Source organism: Phocoena phocoena, chromosome 16 (assembly GCF_963924675.1).
Source record: "Phocoena phocoena chromosome 16, mPhoPho1.1, whole genome shotgun sequence".
NCBI classification, from domain to species: Eukaryota; Metazoa; Chordata; class Mammalia; order Artiodactyla; family Phocoenidae; genus Phocoena; species Phocoena phocoena.
The window spans coordinates 78,146,771-78,174,385 of NC_089234.1; the positions used below are offsets into that span (position 1 = coordinate 78,146,771).

The 27,615-nt window shown below is 39.9% G+C and overlaps 2 protein-coding genes across 4 annotated transcripts in view; both read left to right on the top strand.

The window, feature by feature from the left end:
- The window catches only part of ARID4B (AT-rich interaction domain 4B), a 125,623-nt gene extending 114,949 nt beyond the window's left edge, over positions 1 to 10,674 (top strand). The window contains exons 21-24 of the mRNA XM_065894836.1: positions 2,298 to 2,411; positions 4,868 to 5,083; positions 6,056 to 6,202; positions 8,909 to 10,674. Coding sequence (XP_065750908.1) covers positions 2,298 to 2,411; positions 4,868 to 5,083; positions 6,056 to 6,202; positions 8,909 to 9,036 — 605 coding nt within the window. The 3' untranslated portion in view covers positions 9,037 to 10,674. The remainder of the gene's footprint in view (positions 1 to 2,297; positions 2,412 to 4,867; positions 5,084 to 6,055; positions 6,203 to 8,908) is intronic.
- Positions 10,675 to 13,809: 3,135 nt separating this feature from the next.
- On the top strand, positions 13,810 to 27,563 carry RBM34 (RNA binding motif protein 34). Of its 3 annotated transcripts, none has more exons than XM_065894355.1 (11): positions 13,810 to 13,919; positions 14,030 to 14,204; positions 14,424 to 14,560; positions 17,479 to 17,707; positions 18,969 to 19,028; positions 22,410 to 22,453; positions 23,526 to 23,609; positions 23,760 to 23,823; positions 25,096 to 25,135; positions 25,363 to 25,481; positions 27,230 to 27,563. In XM_065894355.1, the coding sequence occupies exons 1-11, from the start codon at positions 13,867 to 13,869 to the stop codon at positions 27,500 to 27,502; spliced, it is 1,278 nt and encodes a 425-aa protein (XP_065750427.1). In that variant the 5' UTR covers positions 13,810 to 13,866; the 3' UTR covers positions 27,503 to 27,563. The 3 variants fall into 3 exon arrangements, with proteins under 3 accessions (XP_065750427.1, XP_065750428.1, XP_065750426.1); XM_065894356.1 differs by having other exon boundaries at positions 13,867 to 13,919; positions 25,366 to 25,481; XM_065894354.1 differs by lacking the exon at positions 13,810 to 13,919 and having other exon boundaries at positions 13,945 to 14,204.
- The last annotated feature ends 52 nt before the right edge of the window (positions 27,564 to 27,615 follow it).

Genomic DNA, 27,615 nt, shown 5'->3' on the forward strand with positions numbered 1-27,615 from the left:
GCTTCCCTGGTGGCGCAGTGGTTTGAGAGTCCGCCTGCCGATGCAGGGGACACGGGTTCGTGCCCTGGTCCGGGAAGATCCCACATGCCGCGGAGCGGCTGGGCCCGTGAGCCATGGCCGCTGAGCCTGTGTGTCCGGAGCCTGTGCTCCGCAATGGGAGAGGCCACAACAGTGAGAGGCCCGTGTACCGCGAAAAAAAAAAAAGACAAAACAAAACAAAACAAAACAAAAAAAATATATATATATATGTAGTTGCAGTAAATTTTCTTTTTTGTACATTCACACACACAGCTACTGTGATTATGTTTGTGTGCCATACTATCTCATGGAACTGAATTATCCAGGCATAAATAAAGTAATCCTCAAAATGAAAGAAGCATTTATCACAGATGATTAGAGAGGCTTTCAACTATTTCAATAATGTGATAAACTTTTTTTCCCTCATATATTTATTTTTGGCTGCATTGGGTCTTCTTTGTTGCTGCGCGCGGGCTTTCTCTAGTTGCGGCAAGCGGGGTCTACTCTTCCTTGCGGTGCGTGGGCTTCTCATTGCAGTGGCTTCTCTTGTTACGGAGCACAGTCTCCAGGTGTGCAGGCTTCAGTAGTTGTGACATGCAGGCTTCTCTCTACTTGTGGCACGCGGGCTCCAGAGTGCGCAGCCTCATTAGTTGCAACTCACGTGCTCTCTAGTTTGGCACGTGGGCTCCAGAGCGCATGGGCTCTTTAGCTGTGGTGCACCAGCTTAGTTGCCCCGCGGCATGTGGAATCTCAGTTCCCTTACCAGAGATTGAACCCGCGTCCCCTGCATTGGAAGGCGGATTCTTAACCACTGGACCACCAGGGAAGTCCCAGAATTCACTTGATTTTAAAAGTAAAAATGTAAGGGACTTGCCTGGCGGTCCAGTGGTTAAGCCTCCGTGCTTCCACTGCAGGGGGCATGGGTTCGATCGCCAGTCAGGGAATTAAGATCCTGCATGCCTCCCAGCACGGCCATATAAAAAAAAAAAAGTGAAAATGTAAGTTTTACAATTTAGATTTAGGATTGCCTTCCAGTTTAGCCTACAGTAAGCTTTTTATTTCTTGTAGCTGAAAGTTTCAGAAATAAACTCTTGGAGAGAAATCTGGCAATTGTTTTTAAGATTCTGTACTTTAATATAGATAATATCTAAATCACTTTCTTTATGTTTCATTTTGTTATATTAAAAGAGCATTAGGAAAAGTTATCTATTAGATGTAACCCATTAAAAAAAACAGAAAACTGAGAACTTACAAGCAGAACATTTAATAGCCTGTTCCATTTTTTACCAACGAAGCCATGTCTTGTATATTCATGGTTGATTTTACCATTGTAACAGGACTAAGAAACATTTTTTTTTTAAACAAACATGGCATAATTCTATCATGGTATTAATTATATTGTGTCATTATAGTATCTGACTTTGGAATGGAATAGAGATAAGACTTCATTAATCTCAGGAAAAAGATTACTGTATAGTCTGAGAAACAATGCATATAATTAGGAAGATATAGAAACACAGTAGATGCTGAGGATCAGATTAGTGGCTGAGAAACTATAGTTTGGAGTAATGATGGATCATTGAAGGTTGGGCATCGGGGAAGGTAGGACTTGGGCTCGTCCTTGAAGAAAGGGAGACATTTATAATATTTTGGAATAACTTACTGCCAAGAAGATGCAGCGTTTCTTAGAACTACTATGCTAGATTTGTAAATGGTATACGTGTTAACCATTGCCCTGGGAGCTAAGTTATTGTTGTTGTAAATTTATAATAAATTGTCTGTATAATAAATTTGTTATTATAATTGTGAATTACTACTAAAATTTATTCCATTAATATTATGTCATTAAAATTTTCATTAATATCATTATAATACATATAATTACTATTTTAACCTGTAATTAAATCTTAATATTTTGGTTTTATTGAATTTTAACAAATTTCAGCTTTTATTTTCAGCACATACCTTTTTTTGAATTACTAGACTCATAAACTCCCAGTACTATATTGAGAACTATATTCAGTTTATATCTGATTTTTCTAAGAATGATGTGCATACTTTATCTGCTTTTTAAAAAACTCTAATTATGTGTAATAATTCAGCTCATTAATGATGATTTATTTTAAAAATTGTAGTAATTTCTATGACAAATTATAAATCTCATAAAAAACAGGTATGGTCTCAGAATTGGTCTATTCTTCTAGAATGTGGAATTAATTTATACCTGGGGCAAGCTTGATTTTATTTTGTGTTACTTAATAATTTCTTTCCCATCAAAGCCTGTACAGGTCAGAAAAGAGTGAAAGAAGCTCAGGGAGGAGGAAGTGCATCAAAAAAGCAGAAACGAAGCCATAAAGCAACAGTGGTAAACAACAAAAAGAAAGGCAAAGGCAGTAAGTGTGAAATCTCTAAATTTTTAAAATATAAAGATAATGGTGGATATGTCTTTTCCCCATTAAGAAAAGGGTATTCAGGATACGGGACAGTTAATATTTTGATTTCGTCTCTAACCAACCGCCCCCCTCCCCCACCAGTAAAATCACACAGAAGTCTTTTGATCCTGGGTAAATTCTAGGATTGAGCAATTTATTATTCAGCAGTGGTACTGATTGCTGATGAATGATCAGGTCGTCTTTTAAAAAATAGTAGCCAATATAATATAAGCATCAACACCTTCGTTAGTTTTATGTTCAACAGTTCTTTTGCCATTTTATATGTATTACATATTATGAAATGCTTGAGTTATATATTATTTTTATTACAAGGAAATTGATTGCTTTGTAATTCTTCCAGGCAAAATCTGCCTGGAAGAGAACAATCAAGATAGCTTTAGAGCTGTAAATCCAGTAACTCCCGTGCACTACCTTTATCTTCGGTATCCTAAACTGTATCTCAGAGCAGCTGTAAGAATACTCTGGTTAAATATGTTGTAACCGATGACTTTAGCAATGATTCTGTTTATCAACCTACAGGAATATATATACTGTATTTCTCCTGAGAGCTGCACATCTTATCTCTCTTTTGTAGACAAAGTAAGAAGCAGAAAATATGTAAAGAATTTCTTTTCAGGTGTCCCACACTGACCTCCTGCTGCTCTTCCAGGAGACTCCTGCCACCTCCACTGCCTGACCTTTGCTATCGGCCGGCTTGGCTGCACTTCAGTGCAGAAAAGGGTTATGCGGCCGGTTCCCCGAGGTTCTGCTGAGCCCATATGACTTCCAGGCGGTGAATATGGCATCCTTTGGGGCCCCGGGCGGCTGTGTTCAGCAAGGCCATGAAAGCCAAGCTGAGGCAGACCACTGCATCAGAGTGGGCCCAAGCCTTGGGTGGCTTAGCTAGGAGTTGCCAGGGGTTCCAGAGCAGCAGTGGGGGGACTGGGAAGGGATTCTTTAAACGTATGTATAAAAGAGTGGTGGAGATTCTTTATTCCCAAAACACCACAGTGGGAGGAGTTGCTGTGTGTCTTTCCTATCTGGAACACTTTTCAGGCTTTTAGAGCTTAACTATACTTTTTTTTTGGTTAAATGAAGAATCAGGAAATGAAAATCGATAAATTTGATGCCAAGTCGATCACTTATTTGGAGTAACTGACAGGATATCCACAGTGTTTTTTATTACACTCTGATGTTTTTATCTTCAAGACTTTTAAATGACATTCTCTAAGAGGGCTCATCGTCAGCAAGTCAATTAACATATTCATATAATTGAGAGATAATAGCAGTTGACCGCATATTCTCCCATTTTAATTATTGGGCTTACATCTTGATAAATCAGAATGAGGAAACAGTTCTCTGAGAATAATTTAGTAAAGTGAATTAACTCTCATAGAATCTACAATAATGCTTTGTATCCAGAAAGAGGTAATTTATGGAAATACCAGTCCCATAACCTGTTCACATGTCAAGGTGTTAAGCATTTCCATTCTAGTCCTGAGGCTTTAGTCAGCAATGGCAGATGTAACATAATTATTACATAGACTTCTGCATTTATTTTTTTATTTATTTTATTATTATTATTTTTTTGTGTGTGTGTGGTACGCGGGCCTCTCACTGTTGTGGCCTCTCCCACTGCGGAGCACAGGCTCTGGACGTGCAGGCTCAGCGGCCATGGCTCACGGGCCCAGCCACTCCGCGGCATGCGGGATCTTCCCGGACCGGGGCACGAACCCGTGTCCCCTGCATCGGCAGGCGGACTCTCAACCACTGCGCCACCAGGGAAGCCCTGGTATTTTTTAATAAATTACTAAATATATTTACCAGGGTAAGACTGATGGTTTATTTTAGTCAACAAGCTATGATGTAGGAGTTTCTTAAGGAATCATTGTATGTAACAAAGTTTAGAGTTTATTCCCAAAGAATTCTTTATTAAATATGATGATTGTGCATCACTGTTTGTGGCCAAAGGAGTAGGAGAGTGTGACATGTACACAATCTGTACACAGTTTAAATTGTGAAAGTTAAGAGGTTTCCATTATGAGTCATTTTAAAAGATGCTGTATTCTACTTTATATATATTAATGTAATAGAGTTAAAAGCCATTTGAATAATTACTGTATATTTGATAGTCTACCAGGTGTAATGAAAGATTAGTTTGAGTGTTTTTTAAAAATATGTCATTGACAATTCAGGTAAGAAGAGTTTTTGGTTTTGTTTTCCTTAACTGAGATACTGCTGTGTTTATACTTAAATGATTTTCCAGGTTTTTAGGCAGGGTCTGTAAAGCAAGTTGTTTACTGTAGTAATAAATTCAAACGGTTAACTTTAAATTGTCCACTAAAATCTGTGACAGATTCTTTGTTACTTTTCTATTTACTAACACTTTTCTTCTTCTTCTTTTTTTTTTTTTTCAGCAAATAGTAGTGATAGTGAAGAGCTTTCTGCGGGTGAAAGTGTAACTAAGGCTCAGCCCGTCAAATCTGTTTCCAGTGGAATGAAGGCTCATGGTACCAAATCTCCTGCCAGGACGCAGTCTCCAGGAAAATGTGGAAAGAATGGTGATAAGGATCCTGACCTCAAGGAACCTAGTAATCGATTACCCAAAGTTTACAAATGGAGTTTTCAGATGTGTAAGTGACATACATTAAATCAGCAGTTAAGCAGCAGGAACTGCATCCTAGTAATTCTGGAAAAGTGGCTGTAACCAGACTGAGAGACATAATAACCATTCACTGCAGTGTAGCTTATTTGGATCTTGATTTGAACAGAAAGTTGCTGAAAGATAACTTGTAAGGCATTTGAGGCACACGTCAGCATTGATGAGGTATTTCTGCTGTGTCAGCAGTTTGCTGTAAAAGCCTGGTGTTGAGGTGGGGAGTGGATGGAGGCATAAGTGAGGCAAAGTCTGCCATGAATCACTGGTCACTGCAGCTGAGCGACGGGCGTGAAAAAGAGACTACCGCAGTTTCTCACACAGGGAAAGAGTCTTAGGGGACTGAAAGTGCTTTAGAGCGTGTGAAAGCTTTCCTCCAACCTAAAAGTATTAGAAGAATCTAAAAAAGAACGACAGGAGGGGACTCCTCTGGCGGCCCAGCGGTTGAGACCCCATGCTTCCCCTGCAGGGGGCGTGGGTTCCATCCCTGGCCGGGGAAGTTCCACACGCCATGCGCTGCGACCAAAAAAAGTTGATGGGACATGCATTAAGAGATAAACTTTAAAAAAAGAACAAAAAGCAGACGAAAGACAAAAATTTATCCACGGTCCTAACATTCAAAAAAATACGCAAATTAATGTTGTACTGTGGTGATAACTGTACATGAATGTGGGATTTTTCTTTCTGGTAAATGTGGAATTTTTAACCTCTATGTTTAGGTCCTAAGATCTTTAGTTCTACACACTCATTCATTCAAAAAATACCGTGCATGTGTTAGTGCCGAGCATTGCTCTAGGCTAGGGGAAAAAAATCTTCGGCAAACAAATGTTTACAAGCCTAATTTTAGTTTATCTGTCTTCCTCATTCTACAGCCACACTATATGTTCTCTCTCTTATATATTAAAATTGTGTTCACAAATGCATATTAATGAAAGTTTTAAATTCACAGCGGACCTGGAGAATATGACAAGTGCTGAGCGTATCACAATTCTTCAAGAAAAACTGCAAGAAATCAGAAAACATTATCTGTCATTAAAATCTGAAGTAGCTTCCATTGATCGGAGGAGAAAGCGTTTAAAGAAGAAAGAGAGAGAAAGTAAGTGTTTTTACCTTACTTTACTTAAACATAAAGCAGTTTGCGACTGTGCAGTTGGGCTCACGTGGGTTGTGTTTGTGTATCTTCAGGCAGGCTCGTTAATCCCTCTGGCTTATTTTCCTCATCTATCAAGTGGGAAAATTTATCTAAAGAAACAGTTATCTCAAACCATAATATTCACTTTCACGGAGCTTACAGTCTGCTTTTCCGCCAAAACTAATATTTCAGACTGTGAAGAGACTAGGGCAATGTTAAGGCAGTGATTGGGTGGGTTGCATTAGATTACCAATGGCTGGGACATTTTCTTTGAGACCCGGATGACCAGAGGAAGTGAGAGAAGTTAAAATCTGAGGGAAGGGCGTTGTCTTAGTTTTCTGGGGCTGCCGAAACAAAGCTCAGGTCTACCTCAGAGTTGTTGCGGGTTCTTTTCTACAATACCACAATAAAGCAAATATCACAATAAAATGAGTCACACGAATTTTTTGGCTTCCCAGTGCATATGAAAGTTACGATTACACTATACTGTAGTCTGTTAAGTGTGCGATAGCATCATGTCGAAGAAAAGAAACCATGTACGTACCTCAGTTAAAAATACTTTATTGTTAAAAATGCTAACCGTGATCTGAGCCGTCATTGTGATCTTTTTGCTGGTGGAGGGTCCTGCCTCGATGTTGATGCTGCTGACTGATCCGGGTGGTGGTTGCTGAAGCCTGGGGTGGCCGTAGCGGTTTCTTAAAATAAGACGAGGAAGTTTGCTGCATCAAGTGACTCTTCCTTCCATAAACGATTTCTCTCCAATGCTGTTTGAAAGCATTTTACCCACAGTGGAACTTCTTTCCGGATTTGAGTCAGTGCTCTCACACCCTGCTGCTGCTCCATTAACTAAATTTATGTAATATTCGAAATCCTTTGTTGTCATTTCAACAGTCAGATAAGTTCACTGTCTTATATGGGCATGGTTCATGGCATCCCAAAGCAATTACGGTAGTAACATCAAAGATCTGTGCTCACAGATCACCATAACAAATATAACATAATAATAATGAAAAAGTTTGAAATACTGTGAGAATTACCAGAATGTGACACAGAGACACAAAGTGAACAAATACTGTTGGAAAAAATGCTGCAATAGACTTCTGGATTCAGGGTTGCCACAAACCTTCAATTTGTGAAAAAAACGCAGTATCTTTGAAGGGCAATAAAGCAAAACATACTACAACGAAGTAGCCTGTATCACAGGCACAGTTATCTTGGGAAACTCTTTGAACTGTGTGTTTGGAGAACTAGCTACTTTTAGTTCTAAGAATAGGTCCCAAGGAAGAATATGTGGTCACAAAGAAGTTTGTTACGGTAATATTTATAATAGCAGATAGAAATCATTAACTTGTATTCTCCAGTAATATATGGCATTGGTGAAAAATAAGTAGACGTTTAAATTTTTATTTATAATGCTCAAAGTATTCATTTGATGTTGGTAACAGCAAAAGACTAGGAATTATTTAGTTACAATTCACAAATATAGTGGAACACTATTCAGCTTTGAAAAGAAAAAGAGGTAAATCTATATATGTACTGATAAGGAATCATCTCAGATTGTTAAGTGTAAAAACCAAGAGTCGGACTCTATACTGTGCTTCCACTTGGGTTTTTAAAAGCGAAGTTACTAGTGTTTTCATTTTAAATGTGCATATCGTATCTCTAGATTCTACAGAAAAAATTCCTCTAGAACTGGGGTTGTAGACATTTTCTGTAGAGACAGATAGTAAATATTTTGGGTTTTGTGGGCCTTGTAGTCTCTTTAGAACTACTTGACCTTATGAAATTTGCCGTAGGCAAGATGTAAAGAAATGGGCGTAGCTGTGTTCCAATAAAATTTTATTAACAAAAACAGGCAGGCCAGATTTGGCCCTGGGGCAATAATTTGCCAGTCCCTGTTGTGGAGTTTTAAAGATTGTGAAGCAGCTGGTAACAGTGGGGAGGGGAATTTGGAGGGTTAGGAGGGTCCTGGATGAGAGGGAGATTAGCTTTTCCACTTTAATATCCCAGCACTGAATGATTTCGTTTACTTTGTGCATGTATTCATTAAAAAATAAGTTTTCAAACACTGATTTATAGCAATGAGAGAATTTCTGTGAGGAAAATAATGTGTCATTTGCTTTGTAAAACCAAGTGGAGGAAAATGCAGTAGTTATGATGTGATGTGTGGTAGTAGTTATTTTTCCCAACTTTAAGAAGCAATTAGCTTTCCCTTCTCATCACCATTTAATTTTATAAGGAACTCCAGAAGCAGAAACATACAGGAATTGGGAGGGGGGAAAAGATGTGGGGATGGATTACAAATTTTTCCTGTTGAATTGGAAGATCTTTTTGACATTTGTGTCATTATTACGGAAGCCTATCTTTTGTTTTATTTCCATGTCTCTGTAGACTGAGAACACTGTTCATTTTCCTCTTTGATCCACGCAAGAGCGTTCCCTGGTCTGTCCTTTGTCATTGCTTCTCCTGTGGTTTGGCAGTGCCTCGTTACTTGAGATGCACTAGGTTTTCATTTCTTTACATAATGGTCTTGTACGAATTGACTGCTCTCGCAGTAAGCTAAATGATTTTGGAGAACACAGCAGAATTTTAGTTTAGAGGACAAGTGCTTTACTTCCTTCTGCTGTTGTACATGCGTGTCATTAAGCTGTTGGTTCCCCTTCGCCTTAGGTGCTGCTACATCCTCGTCATCATCTTCACCTTCGTCCAGCTCCATAACGGCTGCTGTTATGTTAACATTAGCTGAACCGTCAATGTCCGGCACGTCGCAGAATGGAATGTCAGTTGAGTGCAGGTGACAGCAGGACCTGCTAAAGCACTTTGCACTTAATGGCTGTCGAGAGCCACGTCTTTTTTATACTGCACAGTGGCACAAAAAATAAAAGATCAGACAAGCACTATTTTATATTTAAAAATTGTTTCTTGACAAGCTGACTTGGCACTTAAGTGCACTTTTTTTATGAAGAAAAAGTACAATGAACTGCTTTTCCTCAAGCAATAATTGTTTCCAACTTGTCTGGGAATTGTGTGTCTGGTAACTTGAAGGCCTTCCACTGTGGCAAATGGAGGCTTTTCACTGCCTGTAGAGACAATACAGTAAGCGTAGTCATTGGGCGGCCACAACGTGTTAAGATAACTTACTGTATATGTATTCCCTTGTATTTTGTTAAAGCTGGAACATTTGATATTTTTCCATTTATTTATGAAAAAATATGAACCTATTTTCATTTGTACAAGCTAATTGTTTTTTAAAGCAAGTCACCTTAGGGTGGCTTTAATTGTATAACTCAAGCACATGTAATAAATTCAGAACCTGCAGTTAACAGGATATTAGACATCGATCCTGATAACCAAATATTAAAGATTCTCTTTAAAAAAGACTGAACATGTTTACAGGTTTGAATTAGGCTAAAAGGTCTTGCAGTGGCTTTTCACGCCCCTTCAAATTGGAATGGAACTACTGTACTTTGCCATTTTTCTATAAATCAGTATTTTTTTTTAATTTTGATATAATACATTGTGTGAAAAAAGAAAATGGCTAATAAACTGTATTAAATCTTAAACAATGTGTAAAGATTGTACTTAGCCAGTTCAAAGTGTATATTTATTCATAATGAATTATAACAGTTATATTTTTGTGTTTTCTTGTAAATGTTTCTTTTTCCTTAAATACAGATAATTCATTTGTATTGCTTATTTTATTATGAGCTACAACAAGAGGACTTCAGGAACAAGTAAACTTTATCGGTATGGTTCAAGGCTGTTGCTATGAACTGTCTCAAAAGGATGGCTGTTATTTTAAGTATAAATAGCTAATCGGGGTGGTAGGCCTATAAAAATTAAATGCCTTGTATAAAATCCAAAATGAACGCAAAATTGTTTTCACCTGTATTGACTTTATGTTGTATGGTTCCAATCTCTGTTCTGTTTGGCACTTGTATTTAATTCTACACCTTTGTAAGACATTTGTATATTGCGGATGTGTTCATTCAAGCTATTTAATACCTGGCACTGTTAATACACAGTACTTTACTGTACAGACTGTTTTACTGTTTTAATTGTAGTTCTGTGTACTTTTTTTGGATGGGGCTGGCATGTTTTATTTGTTTTCTGGCAATACGACGTGAGAATTTCGAAGCGTTTTGTTGTAGATGCTAACGTGTCAGAATCCTTTACATTCAACTTTTCTAAGAAAAGCATTTTCAGTCTTGCAGTGTGTGCTTACAGTAACTAATTTTGTTGAAAATGGTTTCAAGTTATTCAGATTTGTACAGGACTGTAAAGATTTGTTGACAGCAAAACATTGAAGAAAAGCTTATAGAATAAAAGCTATAAAGTATATATTAGGATGTGCAAACAATGAAGAATTATGTAATATATTGTACAAATGTAAGCAAAGGCTCTGAAATAAAATGCCATAGTTTGTGAATCCTTGATTTTGTTTCTAAAAGATTAAGTAATTTTAGTTCATTTCTGTCTCTGATGCCTGACCGAAACATGTATCTCCAGCATGTATTATCAGAAAGGGTAAAATTGACATCCAAAAAAGGGAATATTCTGCCTATAGGAATTAAAAGTCCATTAACCAGATTTATGTACAGGATTTGTTAAGCGTTCTTATATCTTTGCATACTAGCTTGAGTCTGAAGATGAATACTTCTGACTTGGAGGTTTGTCTAAAGAAGAAAACCAAGATTTTTTTCTTTAATGCTTGAAACCATTACTAGCGGCTTTTTTTTTTCCTTTTATTTCTTTTCTCTTTTTTAATTTTTATTTTTGGTCTCTTAATGTAATTGGACCTTTGTGGCTCTCTTACACTTTCAGTGCACTCTACCCCATTGCACTTTGGAATCATCTGGTTATTGTTAAAACACTCATCAATACTCCAGCCCCCACCCTCAGTCATATTTAATTGGTCTGGGATGGTACCTGGATGCTTGTCTTTTTTTAAAGGTGGCCAGTGATTATAATACTCATCTGGGTTGAGAACCACTGCATCACTCCAAACCTTTAAAATCAATAATTAGGTTTTCTGCCCCATTTAATGAACTTCCCACCAAGAGAAAATTTTTTATTTAAAACAAAAAGGAAACTTTTTTAAGGCCTAAAAAGCCCAAATGTGTATGTTTGATGCACCTTTGTGACGACCCTTTATCTTCACAGAAATCAGTTTAACGTTTAAAGGATGAGTTTTAAAATCTATAGAACAGTGCTTCTCAAAATGAGGTCCTAGAATACTGCTCCCTGGAAATGCTCTGGGAATTTATTACCAAACATATTTTGGAAATGCTATATATAGCACATCCCCTTCTTAGAGTTTCAGTGTTCGCATGTTAAAAACTTTAAGAAGTTTTTTTAAGGAAGTTTTTTCATTTAACTTACTGATTTTAGAGTTACCTGATCATGAAACCCTTTTTTTCAAGGAACTCGCAATATCACCTACTTGTTGGGTTACAGAAACGGTGCTCTAAAGGAGAGTGATTCCAAACTTTGTTGGAGTTGAGGTTTATACCCTTGGGCTTTTCTGCCTATTTCTCCCTTCCTCCCAGCTTCTCCGGAGAGTTTGAGAATTTCATGGCATTACTAGAATTTGACTTAAGTCTTTCCCTGGTCCCCTAAACAACATTTTATCAAACTAGTTTACAATCTCTGATAAAATTAAGATGGTACATTTTTTTACAGTGTTCTCAACCTTTTTTTTATTCCTACTGAAATAACCTGAGGGTGAGGTCTTGTTAATTTTAATAACCTGGGAAGGCTGGGGATGGTGGACCAGATTCCAGAAACCCCTAACATTTTTTACAAAATGTATTTGTATTTTTTTTAATGAAAAGAGCCCCAATAAGTTTAAGAAACGCTTCAAAGGGGTTAGTGATCTCTAAATGGTTGGAAAGCAGTTCTTAAGAACAGTGGGAATCATTTTTTAACTATCTCCAACCACAGTCTCTTTCATACTTACCACCTTTTCCTCTAGAAGTGTGTGCTGCCTTTCATTCTTTGTGAGTCCATTTCTTCACCTTTCGTCTAATTTTAACCTGCTATTTACGGATTTTTGTCTAACGTCATATGATGGGTTTTGTATGTATAAGATGTAAATCCCCCGGAGGTATAGTTTCATAGTTTAGCTGTGGAAGTAATAGATATATAAGAGGTCATAAAATTAAGCACTAAATTGTATGGGCATTAGAGTTTAAAGAGGGCAGTGTATGAGCACGCAAGGAATGTGATGACTGATGTGATGGTGACATAGAGGAGATGGCAAACCTTAGCATTTAACTGAGATTCATCTGGAAATGGAATGTGTAGGTAGTCTAGAGTGGAGAAAGGCCAGATTCAATGACATTGCGGTGTTCCAGAGAGGAAGTGATTCTTGGAATATGCTAGGGAGAGTGAGGAAGGAATCTGATTGGAAGACATGCTGATAGAAAAATGAGTAGAATGTCTTCATTGGATGGTATAGGATAGATGGAGATGCTAGAGTTGCAAATATGGACAGTTGAGTTTTTCTCATCTTTGTGTGATACCACATGCCAAAATAAGGGACTCAAATCAAAACCAGTGCCAAGCAGTTGAATATTGTTTTTCCATCACATTATCTGATGTGGACTGTAAAAAAGATCACATATATTCCCAGTGACTTCTATTAAGCAGCTCTCCAAAATTAGCAAATCTGTTGCCATAGATTCAAAGTCAAGTTTGATTTTACCACCAAAACTACTGATTCAGTGATTTATCTAATGATAATCTAATATTTTTTATTGCTTAAATGTCAATTTACCACATATTTACTAGGTACGGTGAATGGGGATACAGAGCACAGGCTGAATAAGACAACCATTTACATTTAGAGAGACTGTTATATCTCTACTGTAAATAGCTGGGAAATTGTCCTAAGTGAGCTGGGCCTTGAAGGATGGGTACAGTTTTGCAGGTGAAAATGAGGGGTAAAGATGGGGGCGATTGTGGGGGAAGGAATAACAAGAATAAGAAGGAATGACAAAAGGTGAAGGAATAAAGAGGTGGTGGAAAAAAGCGGACTTTGGGAAGGTAGGCCAAGAAGACAGCATAGTTTTGAGAGCCGAGAGCCCCTTTTCTTGGTAGAATAGAGCAGAGCAGCTTAGAGCTGTGGTCTCTATTTGTTTTTAACTTTATTTTAAAATAATGTCAAATTTCAGAAAAGTTGCAAGAGCAGTACAAAGGAGTCCCATGTATCCTTCAACCGATTCACCAGTTGTTAATACCGTGTGACGTACATCCCTGTAACTTAATTTCCCGACAAACCTCCCTCCTTCCTCTTCGACAACTCAGGGGTTTTCCTAAGTGTTTTCCCTTTGCTTGGACTGACACCCCAGTACCAGCCTGGCTGATTCTTATTCGTACTTAAGGCCTCAACTACCCTCGGAAAACTTCCCTCCCAAGACTAGGTCTCAGACAGAGGTACAAACTGGTTCGGAAGCCTGGACCCGGCTCCTTCGCCCGCCGTCTCCGCCCCGTTGCCCGCCGTCTCCGCCCCCAGGGCGTCCGCAGAGACTCTCGGGGCGGAAGGGGCGTGGCTCCGAGAATAGAGTGGCCGGGACCCGGAAGTGCGGGCTCACGTGCTCCCGCCCTCTCGGAGGCCTCGGATAAGAATGGCCCTGGAAGAGAAGAACAAACGGAAGAAAAAGAGGAGTGCGCGGGAGGGGTGAGTGGCGCGTGGCTCGTCTGCCTGGGCCGGAGTATGCGTTCGGGACCTCGGGGCGCTAGGGGTGGGGCGTGGCGTCGTGTCGCTGAGTCTCTGATGTCTGTGTCTAGAGAGAACCCGGAGGACGGCGCTTGTGGGAATCTGGCAGGAGACTATGAGGTTGGACAAGTCGCCAGTAGTTTATTCAACGGCAAGCGGCCCTCCAGAGGCAGCACGGGTCGGCTGGCTTCCCTCTTCGGCTCTTTGGAGCCTCAGCTTCAACCCGTGTATGTGCCTGTTCCTGAAGTAAGTCACTGCGTTATACCCCGAATGGCCCATTAGAACAACTTCAGAAGCAAGCAACCCACCTTGCAGGGCATGCTTTCTAAAGTGGGGCAGATAAGGATCAATTTTAAGTAACCTTTCATTACTGGACATATCAGTGAGAGAGAAAAGATGCTACTTTAGAAAGACTAAATTATTAAGAAGGATGAGGTCTGAAACGTAACTTCAAACTTTTAAAAGGAAACCACCAAAAAAAGGAAACGGGATGAGGAGGAAGAAAGTTCATCCCAAATCCAAAGACCTATTTTGCGAGAACCTGCCAAAAAAATGAAACTGAAGAAGAAACTTTCTGATGCAGACCGAAAGTTGGCAAACAGGTTGGTAAAATTTCTCTCCTAGTTGATGTTAAAGAAATTAGATGGTAAAGAAATTGACATTCTTATACCAGCAATGTTCATCTTAATTTCTTTTCTCACTTCATAGTTATAATTTTAAAATTTTTATTATGGAAAGTCCCATACATTTTCAAAAGTTGAAAAGGATAAGGAACCCCAAGTACCCAGCATCAGCAGTTATTAATACTTGGCAAATCTTGTTTCATCTTTACTCTATTCATTTCCCCCTCATTATTTGGAAGCAAACCTAAGACTTAGGTTTCATCTATAAATATTTCAGCACGTATGGAAAAGATGAGTTTGCTTTTCTTAAACTTATTCAGTCAGAGATCAAATTTCCCCCATTAGTTTAATTTTTTTAAAAAAACAGTTTATTTGAATTGAGATCCATATAGCAGTACCATTATAGGTTCCTCATTAACTTTCCTCAGCCTGTCAGGCCACTCTCTTCATGCCCTTTATCTCTCTGTTCTCTCTTGGCAGGTGATCTTGTTACCTAATCTGATAATTTTTTTGGGGGGGGAGGGGGCTGCCCTAGGGAGCTTGCGGGATCTTAGTTCCCTGACCAGGGATTGAACCTGGGCCCCCAGCAGTGAAAGCCTGAAATCCTAACCACTGGACCGCCAGGGAATTCCTCTGAGAGTTATTTTTTTTAATTGCTAACAGTTGTGAGCTACTCCTTCTGGTTCTCCTACTGCTTGTAACTATGCACATCTTTAATTTCTTCCCCTTTCAGAGAAGGGTGTCTTCCTCCTCGTCCAAGATTAATTCAGTCACCTGTGCTGTTTATATATAGCACATACCTCTTCTGCCTCCTTAGGGTTTATGTCATCACATATATATATATATATATATATATATATATATATATCTGTATCTTTGATCTGTCCTCTCAAGATTCTCATCTTAAAAAAAGAAATCCAGCAAAACCCCATCTGCAGTCATGTGTCCCTGTTTGCTCCATCTCCTCAAACCTTCCCTTCATTGCCAAGCTTTTAGAAAAAGATGTTTATACTTGCGCTCTCTTCCTTTTCTTGATCTGTTTTCTTTTCCATGAACTCTGGTTGGTTGGTTGTTGTGTTCGTTTTTATGTGATATGACCATACTTCTGAAACAGTGCTCAGGGAAGCCATCCTGACCTAGGTAGGTTCCATATTTAGTAGGCAGTACAGCCTTTGTCTGAATCCTTGCTTTTACATGTCACGTGGTTGCTTTCCTTCTCGAAGCTGTTGGAGTCTTTAATAGCAGTCTCTTCTCTTCCTCCTCTTGTCTTTCTGCTCCTTCTCAGTGGTATTGTGGGCACTTTCCTTCTGACTGTTCCTTAAATGTTGATTTCCCTCGGGATTCTGTTCTTGGTCATCTTCTCATGACTTTTTTCACACCCTTCATTCTGGGCAATCTCCCGGTCCTCGTGGCTCCACAATTCTCATCGCTGTTTCTTGATCTATAAACCTGTATACCTGTTTGTCTACTGGCATCTCTAGCTCTATTATTCATATACACCTCAAATTCAGGATGCTTCAAACCGAGCATATTTTCCTCATCAAACCTGTTCCTCTGCATGAGTGGTACCATCAGCCTTCCTGTTGCCCGAGCCTGTGACTTGGGAGTCAACTTAGACTCTTTCTTTTCCCAGCATATCTAATCAGTTGCCAAGTCCTAATGATGGTGTCTTTTAATTATCTCTTTTAATCTGCTTCCCCTTTCCACCTTCTCCCTTGCTCTGGTGGGTCTGTTGTCTTCTGAGATGCCTGCAGTTGTAACTGTCTCCTTACTGGTCTCCCTTATCCAGACTTGTCCCTTTCATAATTGTCTTCTGCTCTGCTGCCCAAATGATCTCTTTTAGGCACTTTCAGAGTCTTCAGGGGCTCCCCATCCTCTGTGGGATAAAAATCTAAGCACTTTTGCATAACAGGCATGGTCCTCCTTGACATACTGTCTCATTTCCTTTCACTCCTACTAGGTATTTTATATACCATAGTGAACAAAAAACTAGACATTGACCCTCTCCTTACTGGAGCTTGTGGTCTAGTGGAGGGATGAAACGGTCAACATTTACTGAGGACTGACCATGTGCTATATACACTGCCTTTCCTCCTCTGAGAGCCTTTCTTGTTTCTTTTATGTTTCTACATCATGTATTATACACGTTAACCATTTTATGGTGAACCTTGCCTATCGCTCCAGAGACTGGACTACTGAAAGGCCTCTAATAGTCTCTTTTATCTTTGTATCCCCAGAGGCTAGAACTGAGTAGTAAATATTTATTGAATGAATGAATGAATGAATGAGTTTTATGACTCCTACTACCCATTCTCTCCCCTCACTCCTAAGTTCCTGTTCCATTTCTCTCTTTGCACCATTTCCATTTTCTCTTTACCCAAGTACACCGGTACTTCACAATATTGGCAGAATTTGCTTTTGACAAGCAGTCCTTGAAATACTGCAGTAGGAAATCTGATTTCTCCTCTTCGCCAGATTGCTTTTACAAAGCTAAGTACTTTGCCGGCATATTAACCTTCATAGACCCCCTGGGAGTGCTGCAGTAACCCTGGAATTCTAGAGCAGAGAATGGAATTAGGCATTGGTAGAGTGTCAACTAAATCCCCAAAGCTTTACGTGAGCCAGCTTCTGTTTACATGAACTTTTGTTGCTCTGTTTATTACCTGGCAGTTTTAACCTATCTTCAGAAATTGACCTTAACTTTTTCTAACTCTTGAGTTTCCTAAAGATACCCGTCACTTTTTGATAATGCTGCTTAAATGTAGATGTATTTGTGAATGGTAAGTTGATATATAGGAGGGCCAGAAGTAGATGGGAAATTTTTCTAATCAATGTGCTTTGTCAAATAGGAGACCTGACTTCCATGACTTTTTTTTTTTTTTTTTTGACTTAAAAAGAGAAAATGCTTTAGCAAGTGCTGATTTAGAAGAAGAAATTCACCAGAAACAAGGAAAGAAAAGGAAAAATTCTCAATCTGGTGTTAAAATTGCTGATAAAGAAGTACTTGATGATGTAGATCACACAGCTGTAAATCAAAGAAAGAAAATTCAAACCAACCAAGAAGAGAGATTAAAGAATGAGAGAACTGTGTTTGTTGGGAATTTGCCCGTCACCTGTAATAAGAAGGTGAGTGTGTAGTCTGTATATTGTTAACATGCAGAGAAATTAATAATTCGTGATTTTGTTTACTGTCACTTTACTAGATAAATCATTAATATATAACTTCATTATAAATGACTACATATATCATTCTATAGCTTGATTCCAATATCCACCTGCTCCTTTCCATTCCCGAAGTCACTGTCCTAATTCCGGCTTTTGCAAGTCTTGTCTGAAATATTGCAGTGGTCTCCTATCTGTTGTTTTCCTCCAGCTCTGTCTTCTTTTATATGCCACTAGAACGGAAGCGCCATACGTGCAGGGATGTTTATCTCTTTTCTTCACTGCTCTATCCCTTAGCACTTGAAACAGTGCCTGGTGTGTAGTAGAGGCTTGTTGAATATTTGTCATGTAAATGAATGCATACATCCTAAGTTTCTTCCGTTATGTGGGGTTCACTAAACCAAGACGTGCCCTTTACTTTCTGTGTGTTTATGTGATAGTCACCCTGGCGGCAATCCCTTCGGTTAAAATCCTGCTTATCTTTTGAAGAACAATTTCAATCCCACTTTCTTAAAAACAAAACAGTACTAGAAAGTTACTTCCTGGTTTTTCCCTTTCCCCCTTGCCCTTTTGTCCCCTAGCATTTGATGTGTGATTATTTTGTAGTACGTAACCCATTTGACTTTCTAGGGTAGTTTTGGTTACTTATCTTCCTCAAGGGAAGGGAGTGTTTGTGGTGCTTTACACATTTAATAAGTTATCTTTGGATTAAAATTGCTTACAGAAATTATTGTGCAAGCTGTAAAACATATACCTTCTTCACATCCTGAGCCAGTCACAAGAATAATGTATAAAATTCATCCTAAGACTTTTCTTCAATCTGATGGTCTTAATTCCAGACAGCTGGGGAATTTCCCATGGTGACATAAAGGATCCTTAAAATCCATTTCTGGTTTAAATAAGCCAGTGTGAAAAGATGAGAGAATTTATGGAATATATAATCTTAGTTTACCTGTAGTAAAGATTATAAAAGATTGAAAGAAAAAATGTTGTGTACCTTATAGATACTAACATGAACTTGAATTGTGTTTTCTTTTTATATAAGTTTCAGTAAAAGTTTTTTGTCTTCTAACTGAATAGTTACCTACTTTTCCTGAACTATTCTGAAAACATGGCAGGAAAAGATTATCAGACCGTTTTACCTAATTCCTTTTTGTGGTATTTATTTGATGTTCTGAAAGTGGACTGAAATATATATATATATGTGTGTTTTTTTTTATTTTAGAAGCTGAAGTCATTTTTTAAAGAGTACGGACAGATAGAATCTGTACGATTTCGTTCTCTGGTATGTGTTCCGCCCCCTTAAAATTGCATAATCTTAAAATGTTTTGCATTTAAATCCGACTTATTCATATGTCGGTTTTAGTGAGTTGGAGGAGCCCTTGACTTTAACCTTTAGAACCGACAGGCTCAAATCTAGCCCCAAAGAAGAATCACACTAGTATCGATTGCTGACTCTTGGACTTTGTTAGCTAATTTAATGAGTTCAAATATAAAATGCTGTCCTTACTAAGTGTACTTTGGAGGGTGGATGGGTGACATTTGTTTGTGTGTTAATTGAGTAGGTGGAAACGTTCACACCTGTTGAGTAGCATTTCTGGAATCATAGGTGTTCATATGAGGGGTTTGCATGACGCTGCAGAGCAGTACTTATGGTCTGACATAGAAAGATAAAGTATGTTTTAATCAATTTAATGTTAAAACTTTATGGAAATAAATGGTATCTGATTTCACCAGCTGAGCACTCTGTAGACCAGTTATAGCCATGTTCCTTGGAACATGAATAAGCATCACTCATATGTTTTTTAATGTAATTAATATGTATTAGTATAGTGTAGGAGATGTTTGTTCCTTGTTTCCAACTGCGTTTTCTCAACGTGATTGTCTAAAATGGGGTTTCTCAGCCTTGATACTATTGACATTTGCTGCTGGTTAGCTCTTAGTTGTTGGAGGCTGCCCTGTGCGATGCAGGACCCCTGGCCTCCACCTGCTAGGTGCTCGTAGCATCCTCCTCACCCCAGTTGTAACAGCCAAATATATTCCCAGACATTGCCAGATGTCCCCAGCGGGCAAAACCACCCACTTCTCTGAAAGGAGACATTTCCCAAGGTTTTGGTGCAGTCTCCATAATTCCTGGCATGGTGTTTGTTCCTCACGCTTATCACGTGTGTATTTTGTCTGCCCTTCTGAGTCCTGTTTCCTCATATCAGATCCTTGCCTGACACATCCACTTGGGTGTCCTGCCCATTTTCAGCGCGTCTGTGCTTTACCTCCGTCAGTCCCCCACCCCAGCCTATGCCACCTGCTGTTTTTCAGCTGTGGTTTCTTCCCAAGAGGAGTTCTTTCTTCCTTTTCCCATTGTTCCACCTTAGTGTTCACAGCTCTCGCCAGAAGAGTTGCAGAGGCCTTTTACGGGTCCTGCTTTCAGTCTGCCTCAGATGCATGCATCGTACCACCGTCAGCTTAATCTTCCTAAACTACTTCCTCCTGGACCTCCTGCCCAGAATTCCTCCCCTCCACCTCCCCTCCCGTGAATATTATACACACCACCACCCCTGCCTTGGCCTGGAGTTTCCTTTGGGGGGCCTGCCCTGATTCTTCCTTGTCCCTGGATTATTGGTAAGTCAGGTGACCCTGCTGTGCGCCCTGCAGCACCCTGTGCTTCACTATAGTCCTTATGACACCGTTCTGTCATTGTTAAGAGCTCCTGTCCCACCAGACTGTGAGCTGACTACAAACACCCTGTTTGTGTGGCTCCTCCTTGGGTCACTAGCACCTGCACCTGGTGCACATCAAATATGTATGGCGTTCCCTAAAAGCTTTTCATTTTTCTCGCTGTCAGTGTCCTTGGTTCTTTACCTGACAGCCTGCACAGGGTGGCCCTGGGGCCCTGCGTTCTTCTACATGGGACTGTCCTGCAACCCGGGAGCTGCCCTCGTTGCCAATCACGTGCTTGGGCTTTCCCACCCTTGTCCTTTTGCTCAGTTCATTTTTTTCTTTTTTTAATTGATGTCACATTGGTATATAACATTATGTTAGTTTCAGGTGTTCAACATAACAGTTCAGTCTTTGCTTACCATGCAGTTGACTCCCTTCACCCATTTCACCCACCTTCAACCCCTTTCTCCTCTGGTAACCGCCAGTCTGTTCTCCGTATCTCTGAGTTTTGTTTTGTTTGTTTTCGGCTGCGCCGCTTGCGGGATCTTAGTTCCCCGACCAGAGATTGAACCCAGGCCCTCGGCGGTGAGAGCTCAGAGTCCTAACCACTGGACCGCCAGGGAATTCCCTGTTGTGTTTTTTTTTTTTTTTTTTTGCGGTACGCGGGCCTCTCACTGTTGTGGCCTCTCCCGTTGCGGAGCACAGGCTCCGGACGCGCAGGCTCAGTGGCCATGGCGCACGGGCCCAGCCGCTCCGCGGCATGTGGGATCTTCTCGGACCGGGGCACGAACCCGTGTCCCCTGCATTGGCAGGCGGACTCTCAACCACTGCGCCACCAGGGAAGCCCCTGTTGTGTTTTTTTGATTGCACATATAAGTGACATCATACAGCATCTGTCGTTGACTTAGTTCACTTAGCATAATACCCTCAGCATCTATCCATGTTGTCTCAAATGGCAAGATTTCCTTCTTTTTTATGGCTGAGTAGTATTTCACTGTATATATATTCTTTTTGTACTTTATTGCCTTTATTTATTCATTCGTATCTTTAATAACAGAACACAGGCCCTTGAGAGCTCCTAGAAGGCATCCAATAGATGTGTTTTGATGACCAGCATTCCCATGTCAGTTATTCACGTGGGCATTTCTCATGTGTCATACTGTTTTCCTGTCTACATTTTGAGAGTTTGACCATATGTTAGTTTGAGCAGAACAGACTGAGAAGAAATAGTTCAAGTTTCTTAGTTTTACTATATAAACTATTGAATGACTAAAAGAAAAAACTCTTCCAGAGATTTATAGTAACTGCCCTAAATGGGGTTGGCATTTATAGACACCCCTGGACTTGTGAACTTGCAGTCTGTATCCTTTTACCTTTGTGTTCTCTGTACCTGGTGGTATTTGGCACACATTGCTGACAGTCACAGTTGCTGACTTGAATTTCCACCTCTGTAAAGTTTTCCCTACCTGCCCCCTTCACTCTTAGGTATGACCCTTATATGACTGACAGTAACGTGACTCTGAATATAAAGGAGATTCCCTTATTTGTCCAGTTACAGATACTGAAGTAGTATCTTCTTATATTATTTATCAAATGATATATTTAAAATCATATAGCATACACAGTATTAATTTAGAAGTGTCCCTTTTTTCCATGCTGATTTTATAAAACGATTTTCCTTAACACTCTTCACATGTGTCTTCAACATCATTGCCCCCTCACGACCAGAGATCCCTTCAAGTCATTTGTAACTTGCGCCTGGTTTGAGAGTCACTGCCTGTGAAATCTGAATGTGGCACTATCATTGGTAATGTTTGTCCTCAGCCACCAGGTCCTGTTCATACAACACTAGGACAGTTGTTTCTGATTCATTATTTCCTTAGAATGTTTTTAATCACATCATATCAGACTTAGATATTTAGAATTCAATTAATTAAAATATAATTATTTTGAAATAATATTTTAAACAATGATTTTTCTTTAATACTTTTTTTTTTTCTCTTAAAAGATTCCAGCAGAGGGAATTTTGTCCAAAAAGTTGGCAGCAATAAAGTAAGTTTATAATTAGAGAAAGGGAGTAGTCATAAATTCTCTTCCATTTTGGTTAAAATAGAGATCATTTCTTAACCTCATAGATGTTTGTATTTGGATAAAACATCATGTTTTATTGTTTTCTTATGTCTGTAATAACATATAAATTTGTCAGATGTTCGTCTTCAAGCCTCAACATAAATTGTAGAGTCAAGGATAAGAATTGCAAAATAACTTAAAATGTGTCATGAGAAATGAGAAATTTCAAGGACGTTTAATCAGGCATAGTGTTTGAAGAGAATAAGAAAGTTTTGCACCTAAAAATTCTATTGTAAATCATAAGTATCATATTTCATCAATTCTAAGGCGACATTTCCCATACCTTAACATTTTTAAAATCAAAATGCATCTTAAAATCAGAGGGGCCTCATGGTTGCTATTGGCTGGCCAGGTTTTTCCAGGGAAATTCTATAGGTCACACTATAAGATGGAGAGATAAATGGGGAATCCTACAGTTTAAACGGGAGTCAGGAGACTTTTCAAGTTGAAAACTGGACAAGACCAAAGTATGTCTAGGAGTAGACACTTGGGTGATAAAACCACATAGACACGCAGGGAAGTGGTTCCTATAATAATTCCCTAAGCTGTACATGTCTGTGTAGTTTTTATTTTACAGTAAAAAGGAAAAAGCACGTTGTCTTTCCCATCTGTGTGTGCCTTAGATACAGAGCTGCAGCTAAGGTGATGCTGGGTTAGCCAAAAAGTTCATTTGAGTTTTCCCGTAAGGTATCACTCGAACAAACTGTGGCCAGCCCAGTAGTTGTAGTGTGGTGGGTTGCCCGGGGGCGCTTGCTGGTCTCTGACAGTGATGACTAGTAAGGAGGCCTGGGTCACGTGTATCAGCCCATATCTGTGTAAGTTGTGTGTTATTTTTTTGAGTTATTACTAAATATTTATTAAAAGAGATGAAACTCCCCCCAGAAATTCTTGTCATATGTGTTGAGAGTGGAAAACAAGCTATATTTATTTCAGTGACTTTGAGATTAACAAATTTTACATTGTCTTTGTTTTCTTTGTTTTTTTTTTGGTGTAGACGTAAAATTCATCCTGATCAGAAAAATATTAACGCTTATGTTGTGTTTAAGGACAAGAGTGCTGCTACAAAAGCACTGGAAAGGTAATTTCATCTCTTTGAGGTTTGGACAGAATTATTGTAATTTAAGTGTGTATGAGTCCACGCTTTATTCTTTGGTTTCACTTCAGAGCAAATATCCCAGTAACTCAGCACTTGTTTTTAACAACAATTTTCCCTTCGTATTTATACCAGAAATGGGGCCCAAATTGCAGATGGATTTCGTGTTAGAGTGGATCTTGCATCTGAGACCTCATCTGTGAGTAGTTCTTCTGAGCTTGTGCTGGGAGAGCAGTGGGGTCAGCAGGGAGCATGCGGGAAGCACAGAGGAGACGGCCTTTGCCCTCTGTGGTCTCAGCTAATGCCCTGTAAGTCAGCATCAGCTTCAAGAAAGTGGTTCCCACCCGTACAGTTAGATCCAGTAGTCCTAAAGAGAGAGGCCAGAAGTTACGTTAGAGAACATCGGGGCCAGCACCTTATTTTATAGACTGAGGTCTAAAGTTAAATCAGTCATTAAACAGTTTTTGAGTCCGTCCTCTGTGTCAGGCATTCAGTGCTGAGATACACACTCAGTTCTCTAGGAGTTCACAGGATAAAGGTAAAGATGAGCAGACGATATTATGATAAATACTGTCATAAATGCCCAGGATGCTTTGTCAGCTCAGGAATGGAGCACTTGATTTGGGGGGTTGCCAGCAAGAAGGGACAAAGGAGGGTTTCCAGGAGAACAGGTGTTCTATCAGTCTTGCAAGATGAGTCTGTTATCCAGGCAAAAAAATTTTGAACAGTATGAATGGTGGGGACCAAAACCTAATTTGCTGAGGGAATGGCACAGCCTGATGCAGTTAGTAGTGGCTGGCGTGTGAGGAGGGGCGGGATAAGAGTAGCTGTTGGAGAAATAGGTGGAGGCCAATCATGAAGACCCTGGCCTGCCATGGGGAGGAGTCTGGGTTTTGTCCAAAGCTGTTCCTCAAGGTCTCTTGAAACGGATGAAGCGTGAGTTGCAAGAACTCACTGCAGAAACAGAGTGCGTTACGGTCGGCGTCAGGGTGACTAGTTGAGAAATGACAGAGGCCTGGCTGACAGCCCTGGCTTTGATTGTGGACCTGGCACGGGGTCCGCAAACTGGCTTGAGGGCCCAATCTGTTTGCGGCCCGTTTCTGTTAATAAAGTTTTACTGTCACCCAACCAGGCAGGTAGGTACAGCAGAGACCACGTGGCCCACAAAGCCTAAAATATTTGCTTTCTGGCCCTTTCCAGAAAAAGTTTGCCCACCCCCAATAGAGCAGGCCTTCCTTGAGCACTGCCGTGGGTCAGTGCCAGCTGTGAACAGAAGCATTCCCCGCTCTGGGGCTCGCTCACACTCCAGTGGGGAAGGCGGAAGAAAGGGAATCAAACAGGGGCCTGGAGGGCGGGGAAATCAGGAGATGGAGCCCCGTCAGGTGTGTGGGGTGAGGACAAGGGTGGACTTCAGAGTGACTTCTGTTTTCTGCTCCACGAGTGATTTTTATTAACCCTCTTTGTGTTTCAGAGGGACAAGAGATCTGTATTTGTGGGGAATCTCCCATACAGTAAGTTTGTTTAAACAAATAAAGTACCTGTTTATCACTGAAGTAATGCAAATAACATCTGAGTTGGTAACATAACGTTTCGCTTTAAGACTACCTTTAAGAAGCGCGGGGTGTAACTTGACTGGTTACCTTGAGGCTGTGCTCACCCTTCGTGTATTATGAAACATCTCCAGCTTCCTGAGGCGATTCCAAGCCCTCACTTCCACTGGGGTTGAATCTGTTTTTAGAAGCTGAAGAATCTGCGGTTGAGAAACACTTTCTGGACTGTGGGAACACTGTGGCTGTAAGGATCGTGCGGGATCAAGTTACAGGAGCCAGCAGAGGCTTTGGCTACGTGCTCTTTGAGGTAGGGAGGCTGATGTATCCTCACTGTCCTTGAAGTGTGCCTGGAGAGGCTGTCACTGCTGCCCCATCCTTCAGACGTAACTCTCACTGTCATCCTCAAAATTCCACCTTAAGAAAACTACATTCATAACCCGCCACAGTATAATAGACTCCTGTTCGTATAATTGCATCCAACCAGGAGATGTTCTAGTTATTTCTCCACATTAATGTTGTTAAATAATGTTTTAGATACTGGATACCAAAGGTATTAAATCTCTGAATCTCTACCTTCTGTAAAATGGAGAGAAGAACCGATCGTTCACTCAGGTAGAAGAGAACGTTAGTCTCTGTACAAAATTGGTTATATTTAGTTCACTAAATATTAGCCAGTGTCTCATGCCTAAAATTATTAGAATACACATGTGGCCTTCCCTTCACAACAGCCCATCCATGTACTTCCTTTCAGTTTTTATCTGCGCCGCCTTTTTTATGGTCAAACTTAATATTTGTGAACATAAGATTCTGCAAGCTGCTTTATGTTGTTTTCTGTCGTGTAAGTGTGTTCCACTGAGCGTGTATACTGTCTTTTCCCTAGTGTGTGCCAAATGTTGCATGTTTGCAGTGTTCTCTCTTTTTCTCTGTAATAATGAGATCAGAGTGGTTACGTTTTTTCCTTCAAATGTTTGCCTCCATTTCTGGATTACTTCTTTAGGAAAGCTCCCCAATGGGTTACCACTAACCAGGTCAAGACATCTGACCATCTTTTTTTTTTTTTTTTTTTATTAATTAATTAATTAATTTATTTTTGGCTGCGTTGGGTCTTCGTGGCTGCACGTGGGCTTTCTTTTTTTAGTTGCAGTGAGCGGGGGCTACTCTTCATTGCCGTGCGCGGGCCTCTCGTTGCGGTGGCCTCTCCTCGCGGAGCACCGGCTCCAGAGCGCAGGCTCAGCAGTTGTGGCGCAGGCTCAGCAGTTGTGGCTCACAGGCCTACCTGCTCTGCAGCATGTGGGATCTTCCCGGACCAGGGCTCGAACCCGTGTCCCCTGCATCGGCAGGCTGACTCTCAACCACTGTGCCACCAGGGAAGCCCCATCTGACCATCTTTAAGGCTCTTAGTACTTATGACCAGGCGGCTTTGAAGAAACGTGGTCACAGCCTGCCATCATGACTGTGATGTAGTTATCTCACTGTTTCTCTGCTCTGTCTTCTATTGATAAGTTTGTAAAGTCCTTTAACAGACATGTCATGAATATTCAGGGTGGTTAGCATTTAGTGGCTCTCTATTAGAATAAAAGAATAATAGAATTTTGGACCTAAAGGGAACCCTACAAGGCATCTAGTCTGACTGATCCATCTCAAGGACTGTAATAGAGAGTTCTCTGCTCTCAAATCAACTAATACAGCAGGGCTTTTTCAGGAAGAGCCTTGTGAAGAGGAGGCTTATTGGTTTAAAAGACACTATAGGACTGACCTCGTTAATTGAATTTACATTGAGAAAAATGAAGCCTCTTGGATTGTGACTTATCTGATTATTTGACAGGGCAGCTTGAGTGCTTCTTGGGGAGAAACTCATGAGAGGGAGCATGATTAAAACTACAAGAACAGCTGCTTGTAGTTCAGTACTTTGGATTGGACTTCTTGGCTGTGGAAATGAGAGGGGTTTCTATATGCAAGCTTGAAAGTTGTTCTAATCCAGAAAAGTCACCATTTTACTTGTTTCTTTGCACATGAGTTTCTGGTGAAAATTTAATATTTTGGTTTTTATTGCAGAATACAGATGCTGTTCATCTTGCTCTGAAATTAAATAACTCTGAACTGATGGGAAGAAAACTCAGAGTCATGCGTTCTGTCCATAAAGAAAAATTAAAACAAAATTCAAATCCTAGTTTGAAGAATGTCAGTAAACCTAAGCAGGGACCTAATTTTTCTTCAAAAAATGCACAACATTCTAAAACTTTGTTTATCGGAGAAAAAGCTGTTCTCATGAAGAAGAGAAAGAAAGGACAGAAGAAAAGTGCTAAGAAACAGAAAAAACAGAAGTAGCTATCCGAAGCCTTTTCTTTGTTTTCCCCACTGACTACTGGTAATAAAATTGTGGTAAATCCATGTATTGAATTTCAGGATTTTTTTACATATTGTGAAACATGGACACTTTT